General features: G+C 38.0%; 3 protein-coding genes across 6 annotated transcripts in view; 2 read left to right on the forward strand and 1 right to left on the reverse strand.

Annotated features, from left to right (window-relative positions):
- On the reverse strand, positions 1–18329 carry LOC111337667 (transmembrane prolyl 4-hydroxylase). 3 transcript variants are annotated; one of them, XM_088737974.1, is made up of 11 exons: positions 17865–18329; positions 17696–17767; positions 5416–5497; positions 4353–4540; positions 3779–3840; positions 3382–3416; positions 2655–2823; positions 2131–2188; positions 1527–1645; positions 1013–1103; positions 1–645 (listed from the first exon to the last, which is right to left on the reverse strand). In XM_088737974.1, the coding sequence occupies exons 2-11, from the start codon at positions 17732–17734 to the stop codon at positions 307–309; spliced, it is 1182 nt and encodes a 393-aa protein (XP_088594100.1). In that variant the 5' UTR covers positions 17735–17767; positions 17865–18329; the 3' UTR covers positions 1–306. The 3 variants fall into 3 exon arrangements, with proteins under 3 accessions (XP_088594100.1, XP_022799745.1, XP_022799744.1); XM_022944010.2 differs by lacking the exon at positions 17696–17767; XM_022944009.2 differs by lacking the exons at positions 17696–17767; positions 17865–18329 and adding an exon at positions 6931–7279.
- Positions 7829–12732, forward strand: LOC111324063 (uncharacterized). The gene is made up of 4 exons (XM_088737971.1): positions 7829–7946; positions 8047–8150; positions 8603–10347; positions 11022–12732. Exons 3-4 carry the CDS (start codon positions 9532–9534, stop codon positions 12621–12623), a joined length of 2418 nt encoding a protein of 805 aa, XP_088594097.1. The 5' UTR covers positions 7829–7946; positions 8047–8150; positions 8603–9531; the 3' UTR covers positions 12624–12732.
- The window catches only part of LOC111337659 (transmembrane prolyl 4-hydroxylase), a 17777-nt gene continuing 12759 nt past the window's right edge, over positions 14476–19493 (forward strand). For both annotated transcript variants that reach the window (XM_088737972.1, XM_088737973.1), the window contains exons 1-3: positions 14476–14735; positions 16176–16309; positions 19199–19301. In XM_088737972.1, the coding sequence (XP_088594098.1) occupies positions 14583–14735; positions 16176–16309; positions 19199–19301 (390 nt within the window). In that variant the 5' untranslated portion in view covers positions 14476–14582. The remainder of the gene's footprint in view (positions 14736–16175; positions 16310–19198; positions 19302–19493) is intronic.

Below are 19493 nucleotides of genomic sequence, written 5' to 3' on the forward strand. Positions count from 1 at the left end.
AAGTATTCAATGAGCATTTTATTTAGTTAACCATCGAAACAAGTTCTACATTGATTTAGCAAGACTTTTAATTTATGTGCGATTTACAACCATATCCGTTAAGGATATCTTCACCTGGAAGCTTTGGGCAAATTAGGCCTTACTGTTTGATTTGAAGGTGGTATTTATTCAATTCGGTTGGGTTCAACCAATTAATGGCTCTGCAAAAGCGAATGGTGCTCGCTAAATAACGTAATCGTAACAACTCTTCATGTTATGTTTATCAGCGCCTTTTTTTTAGTCCCAGTCCAACTTTATGCAACACAATCACAATTCTTCGTGGATTGAATCTTTCTCCGAATCTACTGAACGCCTTGCGTTAGATTTTTCCTCTTCGTATTCAGCAAGTTCGATCCAGTTCAGGATATCTTTATCTCTGTCCTCTCCAACGCTAATCCAGCTGTTTGCAATCCATTTGGTGCCGCGCTTAACGTCGCACCCACCGTGAAAAGTGTACTGATCAAGTGGACCAAGCCAACCAGTGGAGTTGTCAACATGATGGTTGTACCATAGTACGGCTTTCCCTTTTTCTGGTTTAACTACAACATTTGCCTTTTGGCAGTTCTTGGCTAAATTACACACGTTGTTTGCATCACGCATCCATTCCTACAATGCAAGCACGCATCTGGTATTTAACCAAAAAAACAAACAAACAAACAAAGGGGTCATATCACAGTATTTGGGTCATTTTCTTAGGCTTATTTTGCATCGTTGTGACCTCGCAGCTCAAAATACCTTGAATTCATTAATCCAACGTGGGCATGTGTATTTTAACAGAAGGACATTTTTACTAAATAGTTTGTTAGGGACGAAAAACAGATTTTGCTCGAAGGGCCGTAATTTAACTACGAGGATCACTGGCGTTTTTTATACGTATCGCTATTGCGGATGTTATTTTCCAACTCAGGGCCACCCCCATCTCTCTTTGACGGAATCAGAGATGACTTTTTGCAACACAGACTTGTTATCCTACCTCTTCGTTGAACGTCGTGTTGTCCGCAATAGGGAATGCAGTTTCGCCTCCATCCTCGACGTTTTCCAAAAAATACAGTATCGTTGCGTATCTGCGTAAAATAACAAAACTTTTAAAATACGGTTCCTTGGTGGAAATAGCGAAACATTCAAAACAATTTGCGAGAAGAAGAGGGACTTAAATTTTCTCCTCTGCGCGACGTAGGATTTCCACAGCCACGTATTAGATAACATGACCTCTGTTTATTTGTTTGTTTGTTTGTTTTTGTTTTTGTTTTTAAGGGAGGGGTGGGAAAGGGTTGGTTAGTTTTTGCGGTGTCCCTCATTTTTGGAAAATTTGAGCCCAATCATTACGGGTCCTTTGTCCCAAGGACGTCTTGAGAGTTCGAAACCTTAGGAAAAAAGCATATGGGACGTCAGCGTTCAGACTCAACCTCCTCTAGCTAGTAAAAAGAGCTGATGAGAGACGGGCTCCGTTTACATGAGTGTCTGAATAACTATCTCGTTAACCTCACCTGCAAACTCTACAATGATCAAGCTCATTTTCCGCATAATGACAACATGGTTTATTGGGTCTGACCCAGTCTGAATCCAGGTGACAGTTGTAATGGCCCATTGGACCATATGATACCACCTGTTAAAGCACAGATCTCAAGATATTACTATTCATTTTTACCAACAGGAAGAATTTTTTTAACGCTGTCAGGAAACGTTTGGAGTGACTAGCATCTGATATTTCCACTGTGTTACCTCTGCATTTAAGGTCATCAGAAATAAGGAAATGATCACAAACTAAGATGCTTTAAATCTTTTAAACAACTTCTTCTTGCCTGTATCGTAGGAAATGTAAAGGGAGAGTATGGAGAATCAATGATCATTGCCACAGTAGAAAAATAACAAGGAGACAAGAAGCCAAACAGAGAACAGAATGACTTGGCATTCTGGAAATTTCTAGATACTAATTTCTATGGTCATTTTCCATAACAAAAAGATCATCTTTAAACACTTCGGGTAAATTTTCCCAGATAAACATATCTTAGTGTAAGTCCTATAAGTATTAGCAATGAATAACACCAAAGCTCTTTCATAGGGTTAGCGAAACTATATAATTGAACTTACTTGTATATACTCGCTGGCCAGGATCAGTTCCAAGGGAAGATTTGTAAGTCGTTGTACTCTACGGACAATGAAATCTCCATCAGTATAAGTGTGTAAGAAAATACATATTTATACTCTTTAAAACAGTTAAATTTTAGAGAAAGACCTCTCCAAGGCGAGCAGGCGCAAGAAAAGATAAAGAATGAGTGGAGGTTTTTTCAATTGTCATTGGCCACACACATAACGTGTTCATTTTAACTAGCCTCAGGGAATTTTACGTAATTAATTATACGGACTATCTAGTCGACCTTATTTCCTGAGGAAGACTGGGACGTCCAAGTCCGTTCCGCTCTACTTCGCATATGACTACGTCATGGGAAAAACGATTAGACCTCATTGCATGCCGACGAGGTCTTTGAGAATGAATCCCTGGGCTGACAATTTAACCCTCTCTTTAACCCTATACTCTTAACCCATAGAGAAACTAGGTGTTTGACGCTCCCAGAGGTGAAAGGCAGGCAGCATGCTGTATTTGGTGGCCCCACCTGTCTTGTAAAGAAGCCATGATGTTATCAGAATTCCCCGAGTAATTCTGAATCCAGGCTTGACGGCTATGTCGACTTTTTGTATGCGGTTTTTCTTTCTTCACTTTTCCTATGTACCTGGCCATCTCAGGAATGTCCCTCTGCTTAAATTCCTCGAAGTCAATACTTCCTGAAATTGCAATGCTTTAGTGATATTCAAAACCTTTGTCAGGACAGGTCAAAGATGTCATCTATGTCTTAAGGGGGATACTGTCCCTTATAACGTTGTTAGATATCGCAATATAAAAGTGTCCCAAATGTTATCCGAGAAGCATTGGTTTTGGTTCACCACGTCCGATGATTGGTCTAGAACACTCGCCTCATTTTCTCAACCAATCTGACGCAAAACTGAAGTCACTCACGACTCTCGCGCATGCGTAAGACCATTCTTATGTGTTTATTTTGAGTTCCCATTGGCTCCTTGTTATATCTTCTTTCGTTCTGATTGGTTGCTGAGATCACTTTGGCTTTAGTGTGCTCAGTAATTCATCTCTCACCTCAGCTTTGTTTGACTTCTCTTAGTGGTCTTCTGCTAATATACTATGTCGGTATGATGATGAGGAAGACGAGAGGTCATGAAATGGTTGTGATAATCTATTCGAAGCATGAATTATCATTTCAAAATAATGTCCTTAAATAAGGTGGCTGAAACATTTGGTGACGAAATCGTAATTTTAAAACTACTCACCGTCATCATTTTTGTCCAATCCCAAGGATTCATACCTTTTATTGAGACAAGAAAGGATTCGGAAAATGCTAGTTTTTTTTTTTTTTTTTTTTTTTTTTTTTTGCTGCTTTACACAAAGAACAAAAAAAAAAGAAAACCGCCAGCCTTAAATTCAACCATTCCGAAGAAAAATCGAACCTAATCCTGAACCTAATGTTATTCCGGATTTCCTGCAAGTTGCCCGTCAACGAGTCCTCATCCACGCGTGCGCAGTCTACGTTTGTTCTGATAGGCCATTGTACATTGTGACAACATTCAAACTAATATGATCCACAATTTTCAATTTCGTTAATCTTGTTTGTTTGATTGATTGTGTATTTGTTTGTTTACCAAACCAGTTTTAGTTCCATTTCCTTACATCATGAGCAGAGTCTCCTTATCTGGGGTGAAGTCCAAATTAGTTTCCAGACCTTTGATCATCTGTTTTAGAACAAAACAAAATAAAAATTAGAACAAAACAAAATTTCCATCTGCGAGGAAAGCATATTCGTTTTATGCCAAATTCGTAGCAATTAGCAACATTGGAAGAGGTAGATGGGAGGGAAAGGGGCGAGGAAAACTGTAAACATTTTGCTGGAAAATCGTTCTAACTAATTGTATCTGGAACTACAGAAAAGCGAGATTTTTAACCAGTTGAACGTGAAAACAACTAACACATGTCTCATTACGTATATGTATATGTGCACGATCCTTCGCAGTAAAGCACTATTTAAGCAATAGTGAAAATCAGACCTGAAAAAAATTCAGGCCTGTACGGGATTCGAACCACTGACCTCTGCGATACTAGTGCAGCGCTCTACCAATTGAGCTAACAAGCCAACTGGGAGCAGGCCATCAAATTAATTCGACATAAACCCGTAGATGATAAAACATGTCTCATTCATCTACAATCTACTGGATTTTAGAACACTTGTCTTAAATTCTGAATGTACCTCGTCAGTGTCGATTTGTCCATCTTTGTTTGGATCCCAAATATCAAAATTTTTTTTGTTATTTTTTCCTAGCGCCATCATGTCCTGTTTGACTCCTTCCTTGACTGTTTGCGACGTCTCTAGGCCTTCCTTCTTTGCTAACTCAATTATATGATCACACTCTTCATTTGAAAGAAAATTGGGGATTTCTAAAAATTAAACAAAAGGTAAGCAAAGCATATTGTGAGCTTAACCTGGTTATCTGTTCTTGTGCGCACTTAATTTTTTTTTTTGGGCGCACTTAATTTTGAGCCTCGCTCTGTCGTGTCGTTCCTCACCCCTCTTTGTTATCATCATTATTATCTTATATTATTTTATTATTTCTATGTTTAAGGGTGGAAGCTAAGTAAATAAATACCATGGTCTTTGTGGGACACCTGACTCACTATCACTGACTGATAAAGGAAATAGGACTGGGTCGAGTCTAATTCGGTCTGTAACTATACGAGATATTAACAAATCGAACAGCTGCGAAGCGGTAATGCGATTTTTTTACTCCCGAGTATGATTGCAGACAGAATTGGACGACACGAGATCCTGTTATCAATCGGACAAATTTATATGACAAAATTTCAGAGACAAACTATTCATCAGATAAAAACAACAGCTCACTCGTTGAAATACGCGACAATGGTGCGCACACATGACGCACATTACTACAGTCAAATGTTTTGCCAGTAGGCGTCCTCAAGCTTTCAACTCTTGAAGTTATTGGCAAATTTAATTCTCCTGGTATTTTAAGCTCATAAAAGCTGACAGTATAGGAGAATAGACAAACTTAACAAGGAGTAACTGTTGTCTGAATAAACCTCCAAATTCAAACTGAGAGAAATGTATATCAGTCGTCAAGGAGATTTTCTGATCATGTCATGGGAGTTGAAGGATTAGAAAGATGTATTTATGGGAGGACGAAAAGGTTTTTGTGTAGTTGGGAACTGCAGGTGTCCTAAAAGAGACCTGGGCTCAGCTGAAGCTAAATGATCAATTCTGATGTAGTTTCGTTAAAGTATTCCTATGCACTTACCAAATATGGGAGGGTGTACAGCGACTGTCGTCATTTTATGTTCAGCACCATCAATCAAGTTTAGTCTTCTAACGTGTCCGACCTACAATCGAAAAAATGTAAATATTTCAATTTAGGCTTCTTCCCAGGCCATCTACATGTTTGTTTCATGGAAATTGTTTTGGCGGGAGGGGATGGAGGGGATGGTGGGGAGTAGAATCAATTTGACAGGCTTTGAGGACTGACAAATCATCATTTGATGTACACTCTCTCGACCAAATACCAAATTCTCCGTTAACCAACAAAGAAATGTAGGGTCATCGGTTGGGAGAATTAAATCGCGAATCGTGTAAAACTATGATGATCACCTCCAATTTTAATGATCAGTTCTTAGCCACTGATTACTGAGTGCCCAATTTCACGAATTTTCATAAAAGAGAGCTTAACCTTCCTATCATCTCTAATTCAGAGTTGAGTGAATGGAAAATAACAACATGAACCCAAGCAATACATCATAAAAAAAAAAAACAGCAGAAAACGGCTCGGCAAAGGTACTTGAGAAGGAAAATCCTTGAATGGGAAATGTATGTAAATTGTTAAGTTCTAATTGCAATAACAATGGGTGTGTTTTTTTAAGATGAAATATCCCGTCTGTGCCCACGTTACTCAAAGGACCCTGCCTGGAATGGATTTTAATGTATTTCTTCAAGATCTACTCGAAAATTTTGCTGTCAAGATAGCTCTTTTCAGTACAACTTCGACGCTAGTTAGAAGTTATAAAGATTACGAACGTTGTATTAAAGAGATTTATCCAGCCATACAGTTTTCGCTTCTAAGCGCAGTGAAGACCAAGCCTTTCGGGAAGTTTCATGCATGTTCCCTTGAAAGCGAGCTTTAAAAAACGCTATTAAACTACAAGTAGTCAATTCGGCTCGAATGATATCGACCTTGAGTAACTTAAATGATCGTATGTATTAGTCAGATTTTAGCAACACACTGTAAGTAATTATTAAGTAATGCATGTCTGAAAAAAATTTCTATTGCATCGCACCTCCAACGCACCGAGCTCTATAAATTCTTGAAAAAATGATTTTTCTCATTTTGAGCTGCTCTCGCTCCTTCCTCGCCAGCGCCATTTATCTTATTGAGGGTAATTTTTTAACGCTACAACTTTTTAAGTCTCATGAAGAAATCATAAAAGAAATGGAAAAAGTATAGGGAAAATGCACGAAAAATTGCAATATGATTACGCCAGGGAGGGTCTGATTGGGGCAAAATAAACATTTCCGTATTGGATTGAAAAGATTCCTTCCGTCCACTTTATATTGGGACTTTCAGATCAATGTATGTAAATTTTCTTCACAATTTTGAATCAGTTGGCTTAATATAAGTGCAAATGCACACAGGTCGGCCGGCATAAAAAAAACCGTTCATATTTGCTTCAAAATCAAACAGATTATAGGTTTGTTTTGTGGTTCCTATGGTTTAATAGTTTCAAATACAAGAATTTGTGCACAAAACTTAAATCATACTTGCCTGTATCGGATCCACTCGCGGTAACTTTAGCTTTGAAAAACGTTCAAAATAGCAGTCCGGGTTTTGTGGTGAACATACGTCTGAATGAAAAACTTCCTCGTTCGCTAGGATCGGTGTTTTTGACGGAAACCCAACAAGCAGAAAGATATAAACGAGAATTCTACTCGTGCTATTATTAAAGTGCTTCATGTTAAACGGACCCAGTGAAACTCATTATGCAAAAAAATATATTCCTGTTTCGACACGAAGCCCGATATCTGGTCCAACTGAACAAACATCACACTCTGTTCAATTTTTTACAAATTTTCCTTTTACTTTGATGATGCTTGTATTGTTCTTCCAGCTGAATCGGTTGATTATTTTCAGTCTCACCTTCTAGGACTGTCAAAAATAGAAAATTGTCTCTATTATGCAAAATTGTTTTTTAATTCGAGATAAAACCAGTTTCGCGATTATTCTAAGCCCAATTAAACAAAAACGCACTATTCTAGAAAAGTAAATCCGGCCAACCAGCAAGGAAGGAATGTTTAATTTCGAGATTTTTTTTTGTTCAAAACAGGAAGATTTCCGACAGATTTTGTCTTACTTATCTGTAGGTGTGCATTAATATAGTTTTCAAGTGCAGGCGCTTTAATTTCGATTTTTGTCCAATAGATCTGTCTCCATGGTCTCGATTTCAAGAGACCGCAATAAGGGTTCCATATCGTTTGGTTTACTTAGCATGAAAGGTAGTTGATGAGATTTGAAACGATTTCCGACAAGCGTCTCTCCACTAATTGAGACATATGATATTGAGTGAATGGAGAAAAAAACGTTAATTTGAGCAACGTGGCGTTTGAAATATCATTTTCGTGTATAATGCCAAACCAGAGAAGGGGATTATTTTATCTTGCTGGTAATGCAAAATATCATTCCAAGGCTAATCTCTATTCACTATTCACCACTCTCCACAAGGAGGGGAAGGAACAATGAATGCTGAATAAAAAATTCCAGCTGCTTTTCTTAAGATCGTTGAGGTTTGAGTTTTTAGACTTCCCAAACCGCCTGCTTTTAGAGTCCGGTTGCGAGGAAGTATTTTCTAAAGCTGATTCAACTTGTCTACTTTTTTAACTGCAGAATTCGAAAGGAGAGAGAGACTGGTGGCAAGAAACGAAAAAACGCCTGGCATTTCCTGTTTTAGTCAACGCTTGTTGTACGCTCAGTGATATTGGAAAGGATTGGTAAGGGAGATGAATCATTCATTTTGTGGCCTACGCATTATGGTCAAACCTGTACAGGCGGTCTCCCTCGGGGAATGGCAGGGTGACCTCGTAACACAGGTTAAAATAATAAAAATAAAATTGTGAATTTATAATGCACAGTTTCCATGACGGGATCATCAACTGCGCATTACAAAAATGCATGGAATAAATACTAATTACATCATTACAACAATGCTTTGTAATAGATACCAGTTACATCATGTGTAGTATAAAATATTAAAAGCTAAGCTAACTAAGAATAAAAAGAATAAAAAGGTAGGTTCTACAGAATGGAGCAAATGTTAAAAATCGATCAAATTTGCCTCTCGTTCAACAATGTTAGTAACATTCTAGTTTCTTTCGGGAGATAAAAAATGTATTTATTTTGCTTGAAATATTTTTCTTCCGCTTTAATTGACCTTTTAATACAGGTGGAGGGCAATACAAAAAGGCCGTCGAAGTGACCGCTGGATAGAGGTGACTGTTAAATAGAAGTGAAGATTACAGCTATTAATTAAGGGGGAAACAATTTTTGTCTTCGACAACTGACCTCTTAGTACAGGTTTGACCGTAATTGTTGAGTTGTACAAAAATATAAAGCTTAATTTAGTGTGTTTCTAAGAGACTCCTTAAAAAACTTCAGTGTTGCTATGATATCCTCTGATGTCCTAACTGATCAAGATGAACCAATACAAGAGTCTTTTCGTTTCATATCACTTACGTATGACTTCAATCATTGTGAGACTTGCAATTTTTACAAAGCTCGTGCGTGATGAAATAAATTTTAATATTATTAGTTACCAGGACAAAACAAATACAGAAAGCTATATAGAGTAACACAACTGAGCTATCAAAAAATATAAAATCACGATAGTGATAAGTAGATACAAAGCTACACTGCAAATAAACGAGTAACAACAGGGTTCGCACGCGCCTTGAAAGTCCTTGAAAGTCCTTGAATCTCAAAATAAAAATTCAAGGCCTTGAAAGTCCTTGATAATTGTAGTCAGTGCTGGAAAGTCCTTGAAATTTGTAGCTAATTTAATCCAACTTAGATTCTAGAGTGCCTTATCTGAAAATATATGCAACTGGCACAAACGTAGCAACACATAATAGTAAGATACAAATAACAAACGATCGTAACGCCACTCCGCATGTCGATCAATCGCCCATATCCATTTGTCCTGTTCTTGGTTCTATTAATCACTCTGATTGGTTGAATGTCTCGAATGGCAAGGGCCAATCAAATGTTTTGTACTATTCCCTCTTTCTGAGAAAAGCCATGTGCTTTGAGTGCTTTCCTTGTCTGGGTTAGTGTTGATTGTTTGCGTTTTGTTTCACGAGTGAGAGATTTAAAACAATGGGCAAGTGTGTTTTCAGCAACTTGTGGCTTCAGAAATCACTGTATAAAGATTGGCTTCGAGAAGTCAAGGGTGACAAGCACAAGGCACGGTGCATCGTGTGTATGAAGGATGTTGACATTTCGAGCATGGGAGAGTCAGCGCTCACAAGTCACTTGAAAGGAAAAAAACATCAAACACTGACATCCCAGAAAAGGTCATTAGCAAGCGTTCCAGATTTTTTTGGCGTTTCTTCTCAACAACCAGCAACTACAAGTGACGATGCCAAAGAAGTTTCAAAATCCGCTTCGTCTGAAAGTGGCGAACACAACACGCTCAACCCCACAAAGTCTAGTACTACGAGTTCATCTGGTTCATCGGTGATGGAAAGAATTGTCACTCGTGATGAGACTTTGAAAGCAGAAATTTTGTGGGCATTGAAGGTGATAATGTCTCATTACTCCTATAAATCATGCGAAGGTACGAGCAAATTGTTTCAAGCGATGTTTCCTGACAGTCGGATCGCGAGTCAGTTTACATGCGGAGAAAAGAAATGTGCATACTTGATCTGTTTTGGGCTCGCTCCACACTTCAAACAACTTTTGAAGGACGTTGTGAAAAAAGAAGAAGCTTATGTACTTATGTTTGACGAGAGCCTGAATAGCGTGTGCCAGTCAAAGCAAATGGATATTCACATTCGTTCATGGAATCGTGACAAACACGAAGTTGAAAGTCGCTATTATACCTCAGTGTTTATGGGGCATGGAACAGCAGAGGACATGCTTTCTCATTTTCGTTCAGGCATAGAAGGAATTCCTCTCAAAAAAGTTTATCAGGTAGGATGCAACTCTCGTTATGTTTGGGTAATCCATGAAATTGTTTGCAAGATATGCTTCTTTGAAGTTGTATTATTTCTTACCCTCAATTATCGACATTTCGAAATAGGCAATAGCACAAACTTAGTCTTCACACAATTACCTAATTTCAATTATTCTTTGTCATATTGCCACTCTTTTGAAAGACCTATGTCTTGCCATTATTAAAAAGGTGTGATCAAATTGGAATCAATTATATTGTTTTCATGACTGGCATTTAATTTCATCGTTCGCCGGCGAACGATAATTACAAGAAGTTGCGTTAAATTTTTTTTAACATGAAAATCTTTCAATGTCTGTTATTATTTTGCTGTAGAAGGGCGAAAGATGCAAGATTACTTAATCTAATTTATTGCATGTAATATAAATTGTGCGTTCACAATCTAGCCAATGTTCCAAAAAGCGATAAAATTGTATTAAATAGAAATGAAACACCTTACTTGGTTTTCTGCCCTTTAAGGTCTAAATAAATCAACACTCTTTCATTGCAAATCTTCACAATTCCAATGCATCCATGACTAGTTCACTTCGTGTCTAGGTGGACAATGACACGAACTCTGGGACGTAATGCAAGTACTAAATTAAATAATCTGTTTCCCTTTCAATATTACAAGGAATGTTTTCTCTCATACTAGTTGTCAATGGATGGACCCAACGTTAATTGGAAATTTTACAGTATGCTGACTGATGAGGCAAAAAGGGAGCATAATAGTCACATGCTGAACATTGGCAGCTGTGGTTTACACATTCTTCATGGAGCATTCAAGGATGGTGCTGTGGCATCAGGATGGCAGTTAGACAGGTTGTTCTCTAGCCTTCACTGGCTTTTTCAGGACAGTCCGGCAAGGAGAGAGGACTACACCAAAGTAACAGGAAACTCACTGTTTGCTTTGAAGTTCTGCAAACATAGGTGGTTGGAGAATGTCTTGGTTGCAGAACGTACACAGAGTATGTGGGACAGTGTTGTCAAGTATGTTCAGAGTGCAAGGGCAGGAAAAGTTCCACAGCCACAGAATAAATCCTTTGAAACTGTACAAGAGTTTGTTGCAGATCCCTTTACGACTGCAAAAGTCGCTTTCTTCCTATCAGTAGCCAAGCAAGTGACACCGTTTTTGACACTCTATCAAACCGACAAGCCTATGCTTCCTTTCCTGGCTACAGACCTGTACAGCATGCTTGGGGGATTAATGAGAAGATTTATTAAGACCACTGTTATCAGTGAAGCCAAAACCCCATTGAAGCTTACAAAACTTGACCCTGCTGACTCCAGCATTCATGCCTCTCATTCCAAGATTGACCTGGGGTTTACAGCTGACAAGAAGATCAAGGAGTCGATTGCAAAGTCCACAGTTTCAGAGAAAAGAGTGCTTCAGTTTCAGATGGAATGCAAGGAGTTCCTTATGAAAGTAGTTTGCAAACTGATTGCCAAAGCACCAATTCAGTATTCCCTTGTAAGGAATATAAATTGCTTAGATCCAAGAAACATGATGAGTGACCATGATGTTTCCATCACAAAATTCAAGAGAGTTTTGACTACCCTTGAAAATGCCAAGAAAGTCCCGGAAGGTGAATGTGATTCCCTTTTGGAACTATTTAGACAATTCATTATGGAAGTCCCCTCTTCTTCTCCGTCGGAGTTCAAAGACTATGATCCTAACAATGCTAGACTTGATTCCTTTCTGTATCTTCATATGGGACAGAAGCGATCCTACCAATCATTGTGGAAAGTAGTCTCAGAGCTACTGATATTATCACATGGCCAGGCCAGTGTCGAAAGAGGATTCTCAGTCAATAAGCAACTGGAAGTCGAGAACCTCCAAGAGCGCTCCTTCATTGCTCAAAGGCTGGTACAAGACCATGTACAATCTGTGGGAGGTGTCCTTGCTGTTTCAATCAACAAACCACTTCTTTTGTCAGCTGCAGGAGCTAGGCAGAAGTATTTATCATATCTTGATGAACAAAAGAGGAAGAAAACCTCTGAGGGTGTAGAACTGAAGCGAAAGGAGCTAGTCGATGAACTTGACGAACTTAAAAAGAAAAGAAGGCGTTTAGACAGTGATGTTGACAATCTTGTTAAATCGGCAGACGAGTTTGCACAGAAAGCAGAGGACACTGGGAAACTTGTGTGGATTACAAAGTCAAATAGTTTGAGGAGAACTGCAAAAGAAAAGGAGATAGCTCGCAAAGACCTTGAGTGCAAAATTGCGAATGTTGTGGATGAACTAAAAAAGGCATAGACTTTTAGCTCGACTTAAGCTCGGCACAATCGCTACTATGATAAGGTGAACATTCTTTTATTTTGCAGTTGGTGGAGTCCTTGAAAAATAAAAAATATGTCCTTGAAAAGTCCTTGAAAAGTCCTTGAATTTTTAGTCCAAAAAAGGGTACGAACCCTGTAACAAGTAATCCTAAGAATTTCTTTTTTTTTCTTTCTCTCGTTACTGTGAATTTAAAAATAAAAACTTCGAGTTTTTCCAACCAAAAATAAAAAGTCCTCCTTACACTTTCTTACTTGGATATGGGGCCAATAAGTACGGGTAGTAATAACATTAACTTTTGTCTCAAGCACAGTCAGTTTACACAACCCATGAACAATGTTGGTTTACATCCAATTTTTGGCTTATAATGTAAAATGAATGCATAGATGTCTTAAAGCCATGATATGGTTACTTTGGAATCCCCCAAAGTTTTCCTTTCAAGCTATCCCAAGAATGGGGCATCTTTAGACTCTTCCGTAATTTTCAGTGAAAAAAAACAAAACAAAACAAGGCAATGAAATAACGCCTGATCATCGTTCTTTTTTTATAAGAATTTGGTAAGTTTCCTTTCAATATTCTGAAATTATTTTTGAAAACTTCGAGTTTCTCCAACAAAAAGATAGAGGTCCCCCTTTCTACTATCTAACTAAACTGTAGAGTCAATTCATGCGAACAGCATTAAGTTTTGCCCCTTGCACCTGCTTGCCAACCCCATGTTAACCATGTGGATTATATTAATAGTGTACTTTTGTTGAGTACATACCGCACGAGTGAAAATATAGTGCTTTTCGCGCCCGTTGATTGGCTGGTTTAATCTAATTGTGAGACAAAATATCGCGCGTCAGACTATTTGTATATCAACTGAAATGAATTATTTCTTTTGTGTCTGTTTGGTATATAAGATAAACAATAATATACCACCGCGGTGAAAGTGGAGGATATTTACCTTGGTGAAAACTGATAATTGTTAATTATGGTAAAACTTATCTTAAAAAGGTCATAAAACCTTGTGGTTACTTTGAAATCTTTTTCATTTCAAGCTATTTAAAGAACTTGACATCTGACAACAATTTTGCAATTTTCAGAGAGGAGAAACAAAGCAACTTTTTAGTAATTTTCAGAGGAAAAAACAAAACAAAAAAAATCGTTATGTCGTAAAATAGGTTGTGGTTATTCGTCGTAGTAAATAGCCCTTTAGAAGAGAAATGTAATCGCTTGTCTCACCATTTGGTCACCATCATGTAACCGCATCGTGAGATAAACGATTAATTTCCCTTTTAAAAGAAATCATTGTTCTTTTTGATACGATAGTTTTGTCATGATCAAGAAAATTAGCAAGCTGACGGTAAACAACACGCGTTCTTTGTCTGTCGTCAAAATTTTAATTATCAGCTGCTGATAAACGATCATCTCAACTTTAAAATTTTCGGAATACAGTGAATGTAAAGAAAACTAAAAAGAGATTGTATAATTATTTGAGGGCTTGTAACTTTATCCAAAGGACATCAATAAACAATTATTGTTAACAGTAATTATTTTCCCTACTGATTCATTCCCCATATTTTTTCTGTCTTGAAACGTGTCTCTTTGACAACCTCAAGTTTGTTCAGACTGATCAAAATGCTCTCCCATAAAACTGAAAGATAATGAGCAAGTTCTTTCAAGTTGCCAGACGAATTGGTTAGTTTTTAATCCTTATCTCGACAGAAATGGCATAAATTAGCGAAACATCCTATGAAATGTCAAGGAAACAATGACTTATACAAAAAAGGAGACATGAAATTGTTATTTGAAACTAACGCCTGTGATATTGGATACTCGCTTCTTTTTGTCTTCATTGTGAACATTTCCTCTCTGGAAAACTCGTTAGATTTAGTCGGTGCTGTACTTTGTTTTGAAGTAATCAAAACCTTAAACAGGTTTTTTTTTGGGCAAAAAATGGTAAAAATTTTAATGATACTTCTAATGCTTGGACTTATCATTAATCGTGGATTATCCGTTCATGAAAACCTGTCTCCCAAGCTACTCACCAACAAATCATGTTCGCCTCGAGATATTTTTGGAACAGACCGGAAATTTACGCATTCGAAGGTAAGGAGTGCTCACAGAGTCGCTGTGTCACCTGCTGTAATTTCAGAAAACAGTGATATTTCAGCACTTTCGTAAAATCGATCTCTTTTAAATGGATGATCAGTTATTCAAAAACGCGAAATTAAAATCTTGATCTGTTTTACATGGGTAAATGTGGTGCAATTAAGTTACGTCGCATTGAAAACGATGCAGATTACGGTAATGGTCCTGTACAATTAAACATTGATAATGAGTCTGTAACGACAGTCGGATCGAGAAATTAAAACCAGAGCAAGTTAAGGAAATGGTTGGGTTAACTTGGTTTTGCTTAGATTAAACGGCTCAAGTTTTCGTTCGTTAAATGAATTAAAAAAGGTGATCGTCCGTGAAAAAAAAAATAACGTGTTTTTACGAACAGGTGCTCTTGAAACGAGGTTGCAGAGTATAACAAATTTTCTTTTAGCCATGGCATACAGCAGTAAAGACTATAGCACAAGAAATCTTATAGGATGACACTGGGAGATAGATCAAACCGGCCTAATATAGTGGCTTTATGTTATTTTGCTGCTATTACGCCGACGAACCATTCTAACAACATTCTCGATTCAGATCACTTTATTCTGTGGTGGTGTTGAACATGACTATTGGCGGCCCTGATTGATGTCGAATACAACATAAATTATACTGTGTGATTATCTTACATTTTCCGTCTCACGTGAGTTTCTAGTTCAGAATTCAAACAATTACACTAGGTTTTATGTAGACAGAAATTTATCTACAAGAGCGCAGCCTCTGGGTCTAAGTGATGAGAATATTGAGAAACATACTGTACACTCGCTACAACGCTGTACAATCGCTACAACGCTGACACCTTTAAGTCTTGATCCATTATCAATGAGGCCCAACTGCGTTATGGGAAATGTTCCAATAAATGCTTCACTTTTCATTATTCATTAAAATCTTTGTTGAAGACAATTCTTTTCCTTTAGGAAAGTACGGATGGGTTCTATCATTTACTACGTGCAATAGACCACTTTCATAAATGGCTGCCGGATTAATATTCTTTTGTTTAAATTTAAATTAGCCTTTCTAGCCTCGTTCTCCAATACAAAATTCAAAAGAAAACAATATATCAAGCGAGGCCACTGAGGCTAATTTAAATTTAAACAAAAGAATATTAGTACGGCAGCCATTTATGAAAGTGGTCAATTAATTATGGTTTTCATGTACATGTGGATCCATAAAGCTGTTGGTCTCATCGTTCGTTGCTTTCGCTTCATAGAGTTAAAGTTTTTGCAGTCGAGCGCATAACAGATCAACACAGTCTGTGGCTTTAATTCCGTGTAAAATTTTTAGCAAGAAATTTGTTATCAAATATTAAAGTTAGTCAGTATTGCAGAATATCGTTTTAGTATTTTTTCAACATTATATGTAATCTTTTGTTTGATTGTATGTAAACAGACCTCAAAGTCGGATATCAATATTTCATGTAGTGATGATGAGTATCTGAAGGAATGTCATTCTGGACAAAGTGGCACGTCGCTGACTCACCATTTTGCAGGCCTTCTTAAGCCTGGGGCGACTTTAAATTTAAGGTAAGAAGAGTTTTAAACCGAATTTATTTCATCTTACACCAGAAAAACTTGTTTTGTTAAATCAGCTTGAAAATCAGAAACAGGACTGAAAAACTGAATTTTTCATAAATTTCAAGCAGTCACCAATTTGTATTTTCATTGTGGTAAGTTTGAAGTCGACAAACATCGGTTTAAACAGCTTTTATGAAGAAAAGAAAGTTTCAATCGTATTCAACACAACAAATTGAAAACATGTTAAAACTTTCGCGTGACTAGGGCGGAAGGCTGAATGTTAATACAGAGCGAAAACAAAGGCCGCCAATAACCCGAAAATTAGCCTGCGTAACCTGTCTCTTTTAAGGGAGGGGGGTGGTGGGGAGGGTTTAGGGGTTTGGGGCGGAAAAAGAGCCTGCTTTCAGCCTATTCAAATTTTATAACGCCCACTTTAGGGATGAAATTACCCTAGCCAATCAGCGATCACCGGAAGTGGAGGGAGTTGTCAATTTCACGTGTGAAAGTTTGGCGCGTAGCGAGAGCGCCAGCGCACTAAATTAAAGCAAGTACTGGAACATCTACAAAAGTCAAAAGTATATTGTTTAGGTGACTGATTGTTTATTAATAAAAATGTAAGTTGCGTTGTACTACACTATGAAAGTGCACCGAAACCCAAAATTTTTTTTTTTCGCTTAACGAAATAAGCTTATTTTTTGGAGTATTTCTGTGCAAAAATTTTTTAATTTCCTCAAATCTTTAATTTTCTCTGCCCAGTCAAAATAGGAAAAATCGGCTGCCATCTTGCCCCACGACCGAGTTTAAAGAGGAATGGCTCTAGCGGGTAATGTGACATCAAATCGAGAACACGAAATTCTGCATTTCACACATTTTCACTTGTTTGGGAAGGTTGTCGTCGATAGTGTCCGAAATATGCCGACTAGGTGTGTTGTATGAGGAATGTATGAAGCGCGATTCCCTCTTGCAAATTTCGCACGTTGCTACATCCTTCTACAACACACTTAGTCGGCATATTTTCGGACAATATCGACTACAACCTTCCCAAACAAGTGAAAATGTGTGAAATGCAGACTTTCGTGTTCTCGATTTGACGTCACATTACCCGCTAGAGCCATTCCTCTTTAAACTCGGTCATGGGGCAAGATGGCGGCCGTTTTTCCGTATTTTGACTGGGCACAGAAAATTGAAGATTTGAGCAAATAAAAAACTTTTTGCACAGAAATACTCCAAAAATACGCTTATTTCGTTAAGCGAAAAACATTTTTGGGTTTAGGTGCACTTTAACTCATTTCTTGACTTTTTACAGGGTGAAAACAACCTCCATTTGATTGTTTAAACATTATTACAAATAAATGAGAGTTTCTCTGCGTAATTTCTATAGAATAAGTGAAGTACCTTCTCTGCAAAGAGAACGAAGTGTGGCGAGTTTTCCATATGCGCAGCGGAACGCCGTTTGCCATTCTTCTTCTTCGAACGGCCACCAAAGGAAAGAAAACATGCGATTTTTACAGTAAGACAAATTAGACTTAACGGAATTTATGTCATGAAAAAGCTGAACACCTACCGTCTTCCAGACCACGTTTCAACCGTGTGCATTTCATCGACAACGATCAAAGAGAGACGTTCGTGTAGATCACTAGAAGATTTGAGCTCTTCGGTAAACTCACGACGAAATGCATCCTCTGCTGAACAGAAGAGAAGCTTGAAAGTAGATTTCTGTAGATCCTCGGTCGTAAGCTTTGACAACTCAACAGCAGTACCAGGATTTTTAATGTTACGATGTAGTATCTGATCGTTCACAATGCTTGCTAGTGGCGCGATAACTAAATTAAAACAACAGTAGGACCGTCCCCAGAATTCGTGATCTCAGAAAACTTTTCATGAATAAAACTCTTTCCAAATCCTGTAGGAAGAACAGCCAGAACATCGCTTCCTTCCAATAGACAATTTATAGCTTTTTCTTACTCTGGTTTCGCTTGAAACGACATACCTTATGTTCGCATACCATCCAAAACAAGATGGCCGCTTGACCGGAAGTCAGCTTGTAGCTCAAATCGTGCGTGACTACGCGTATGTCGATCAAACCTACTGCTAGCGAATCAAATGCTTACGTTCGCCGGCAAACGTAAACACGAAAATTTGAATAGGCTGAAAGCAGGCTCTTTTCCGCCCCAAACCCCTAAACCCTCCCCAACACCCCACCTCCCTTAAAAGAGCCAGGCTACGCAGGCTACCCGAAAATTGAGTGGTGAGTTAAAAGGAGGAACGTCTCATTAACGTGTTCTCTTTAGCTAACCAATGGTTTTGCAGTATTAAGCAGCGATAACACCGCCTGTACACAATTTAAAAACTTAGCTTACTAGAACGTACATTTGCGAAGCGTAACTTTGGCTAGCAGTTAAAAAAGCGACGTGGAATCGCTTAGACAATCACCTACTCTCATACAGAACATATAATGCGACAAAATACTTACTAAGTTAAACAAGGTTTCAGACTTGGACGGATCGTGCGAGGCGTAATCTTAGTCGGAGGTGACAATTCCAAAGACGATCAGTGACATTTGTGAACACCTGTTCTTGAGAATTAAACAACCAAAATACATGGTGTTCATTTACATTTTTTAATAATCTATTGACAGTTTTTAATGTTTTGTGACATTGAATGACTTACGCCTTATCGATTTGATCTTAAGTACTAGAACTCAGTGAAGGTATCATATCTTTAATTCGTGGTCAATAAGTTTGTTATCAACCCAGTCTTGTTAAAACCAAAACCTTCACGCGGCGTTTTATTGACAAAAATGTTAAAAGTTTCTTTAAAGCCAGGGTACCTACGCTTATCTTATGTCTCGATCGCGGTAATGATCTTCTCAGTAGCTTTGAGATGTTGGTTCAACAGGAACATTGTCGCAGAGAAGCGACTGAACCTGTCAGAGACAGCTACAGGCGGACAAGAAAACGAGGAAAGTCCATACAGGTTGCATCGAATTGACCCAGTGGAGGTCAGTAAACGGTTGAACAATAGTCATATATTACTAATTCTTGGCGAGTTAACCAGCACTACGTATGTACTTGTTTAAGCAAATGACGGCTACAGTACAGTTCGACGAGACGAAGACTTCATCGAAACGAGCGATTTCCTATCGCTTAATAACAGTAAATTGTACGGAAAAGAACCTTCCTGTACGTAACTC

This window comes from Stylophora pistillata, chromosome 11 (genome assembly GCF_964205215.1).
Source record: "Stylophora pistillata chromosome 11, jaStyPist1.2, whole genome shotgun sequence".
Taxonomy (NCBI): Eukaryota; Metazoa; Cnidaria; class Anthozoa; order Scleractinia; family Pocilloporidae; genus Stylophora; species Stylophora pistillata.

Coding starts and splice junctions, on each gene's coding strand:
- LOC111324063 (XM_088737971.1), top strand. CDS start 9,532: ATGGGCAAGTGTGTTTTCAGCAACTTGTGGCTTCAGAAATCACTGTAT. Junction 10,348..11,021: donor CTCTCAAAAAAGTTTATCAG/GTAGGATGCAAC, acceptor CTCTCATACTAG/TTGTCAATGGATGGACCCAA.
- LOC111337667 (XM_022944009.2), bottom strand. CDS start 7,119: ATGAAGCACTTTAATAATAGCACGAGTAGAATTCTCGTTTATATCTTT. Junction 5,498..6,930: donor CGCGAGTGGATCCGATACAG/GCAAGTATGATT, acceptor TTTCGATTGTAG/GTCGGACACGTTAGAAGACT. Junction 4,541..5,415: donor TGTACACCCTCCCATATTTG/GTAAGTGCATAG, acceptor TTTAATTTTTAG/AAATCCCCAATTTTCTTTCA.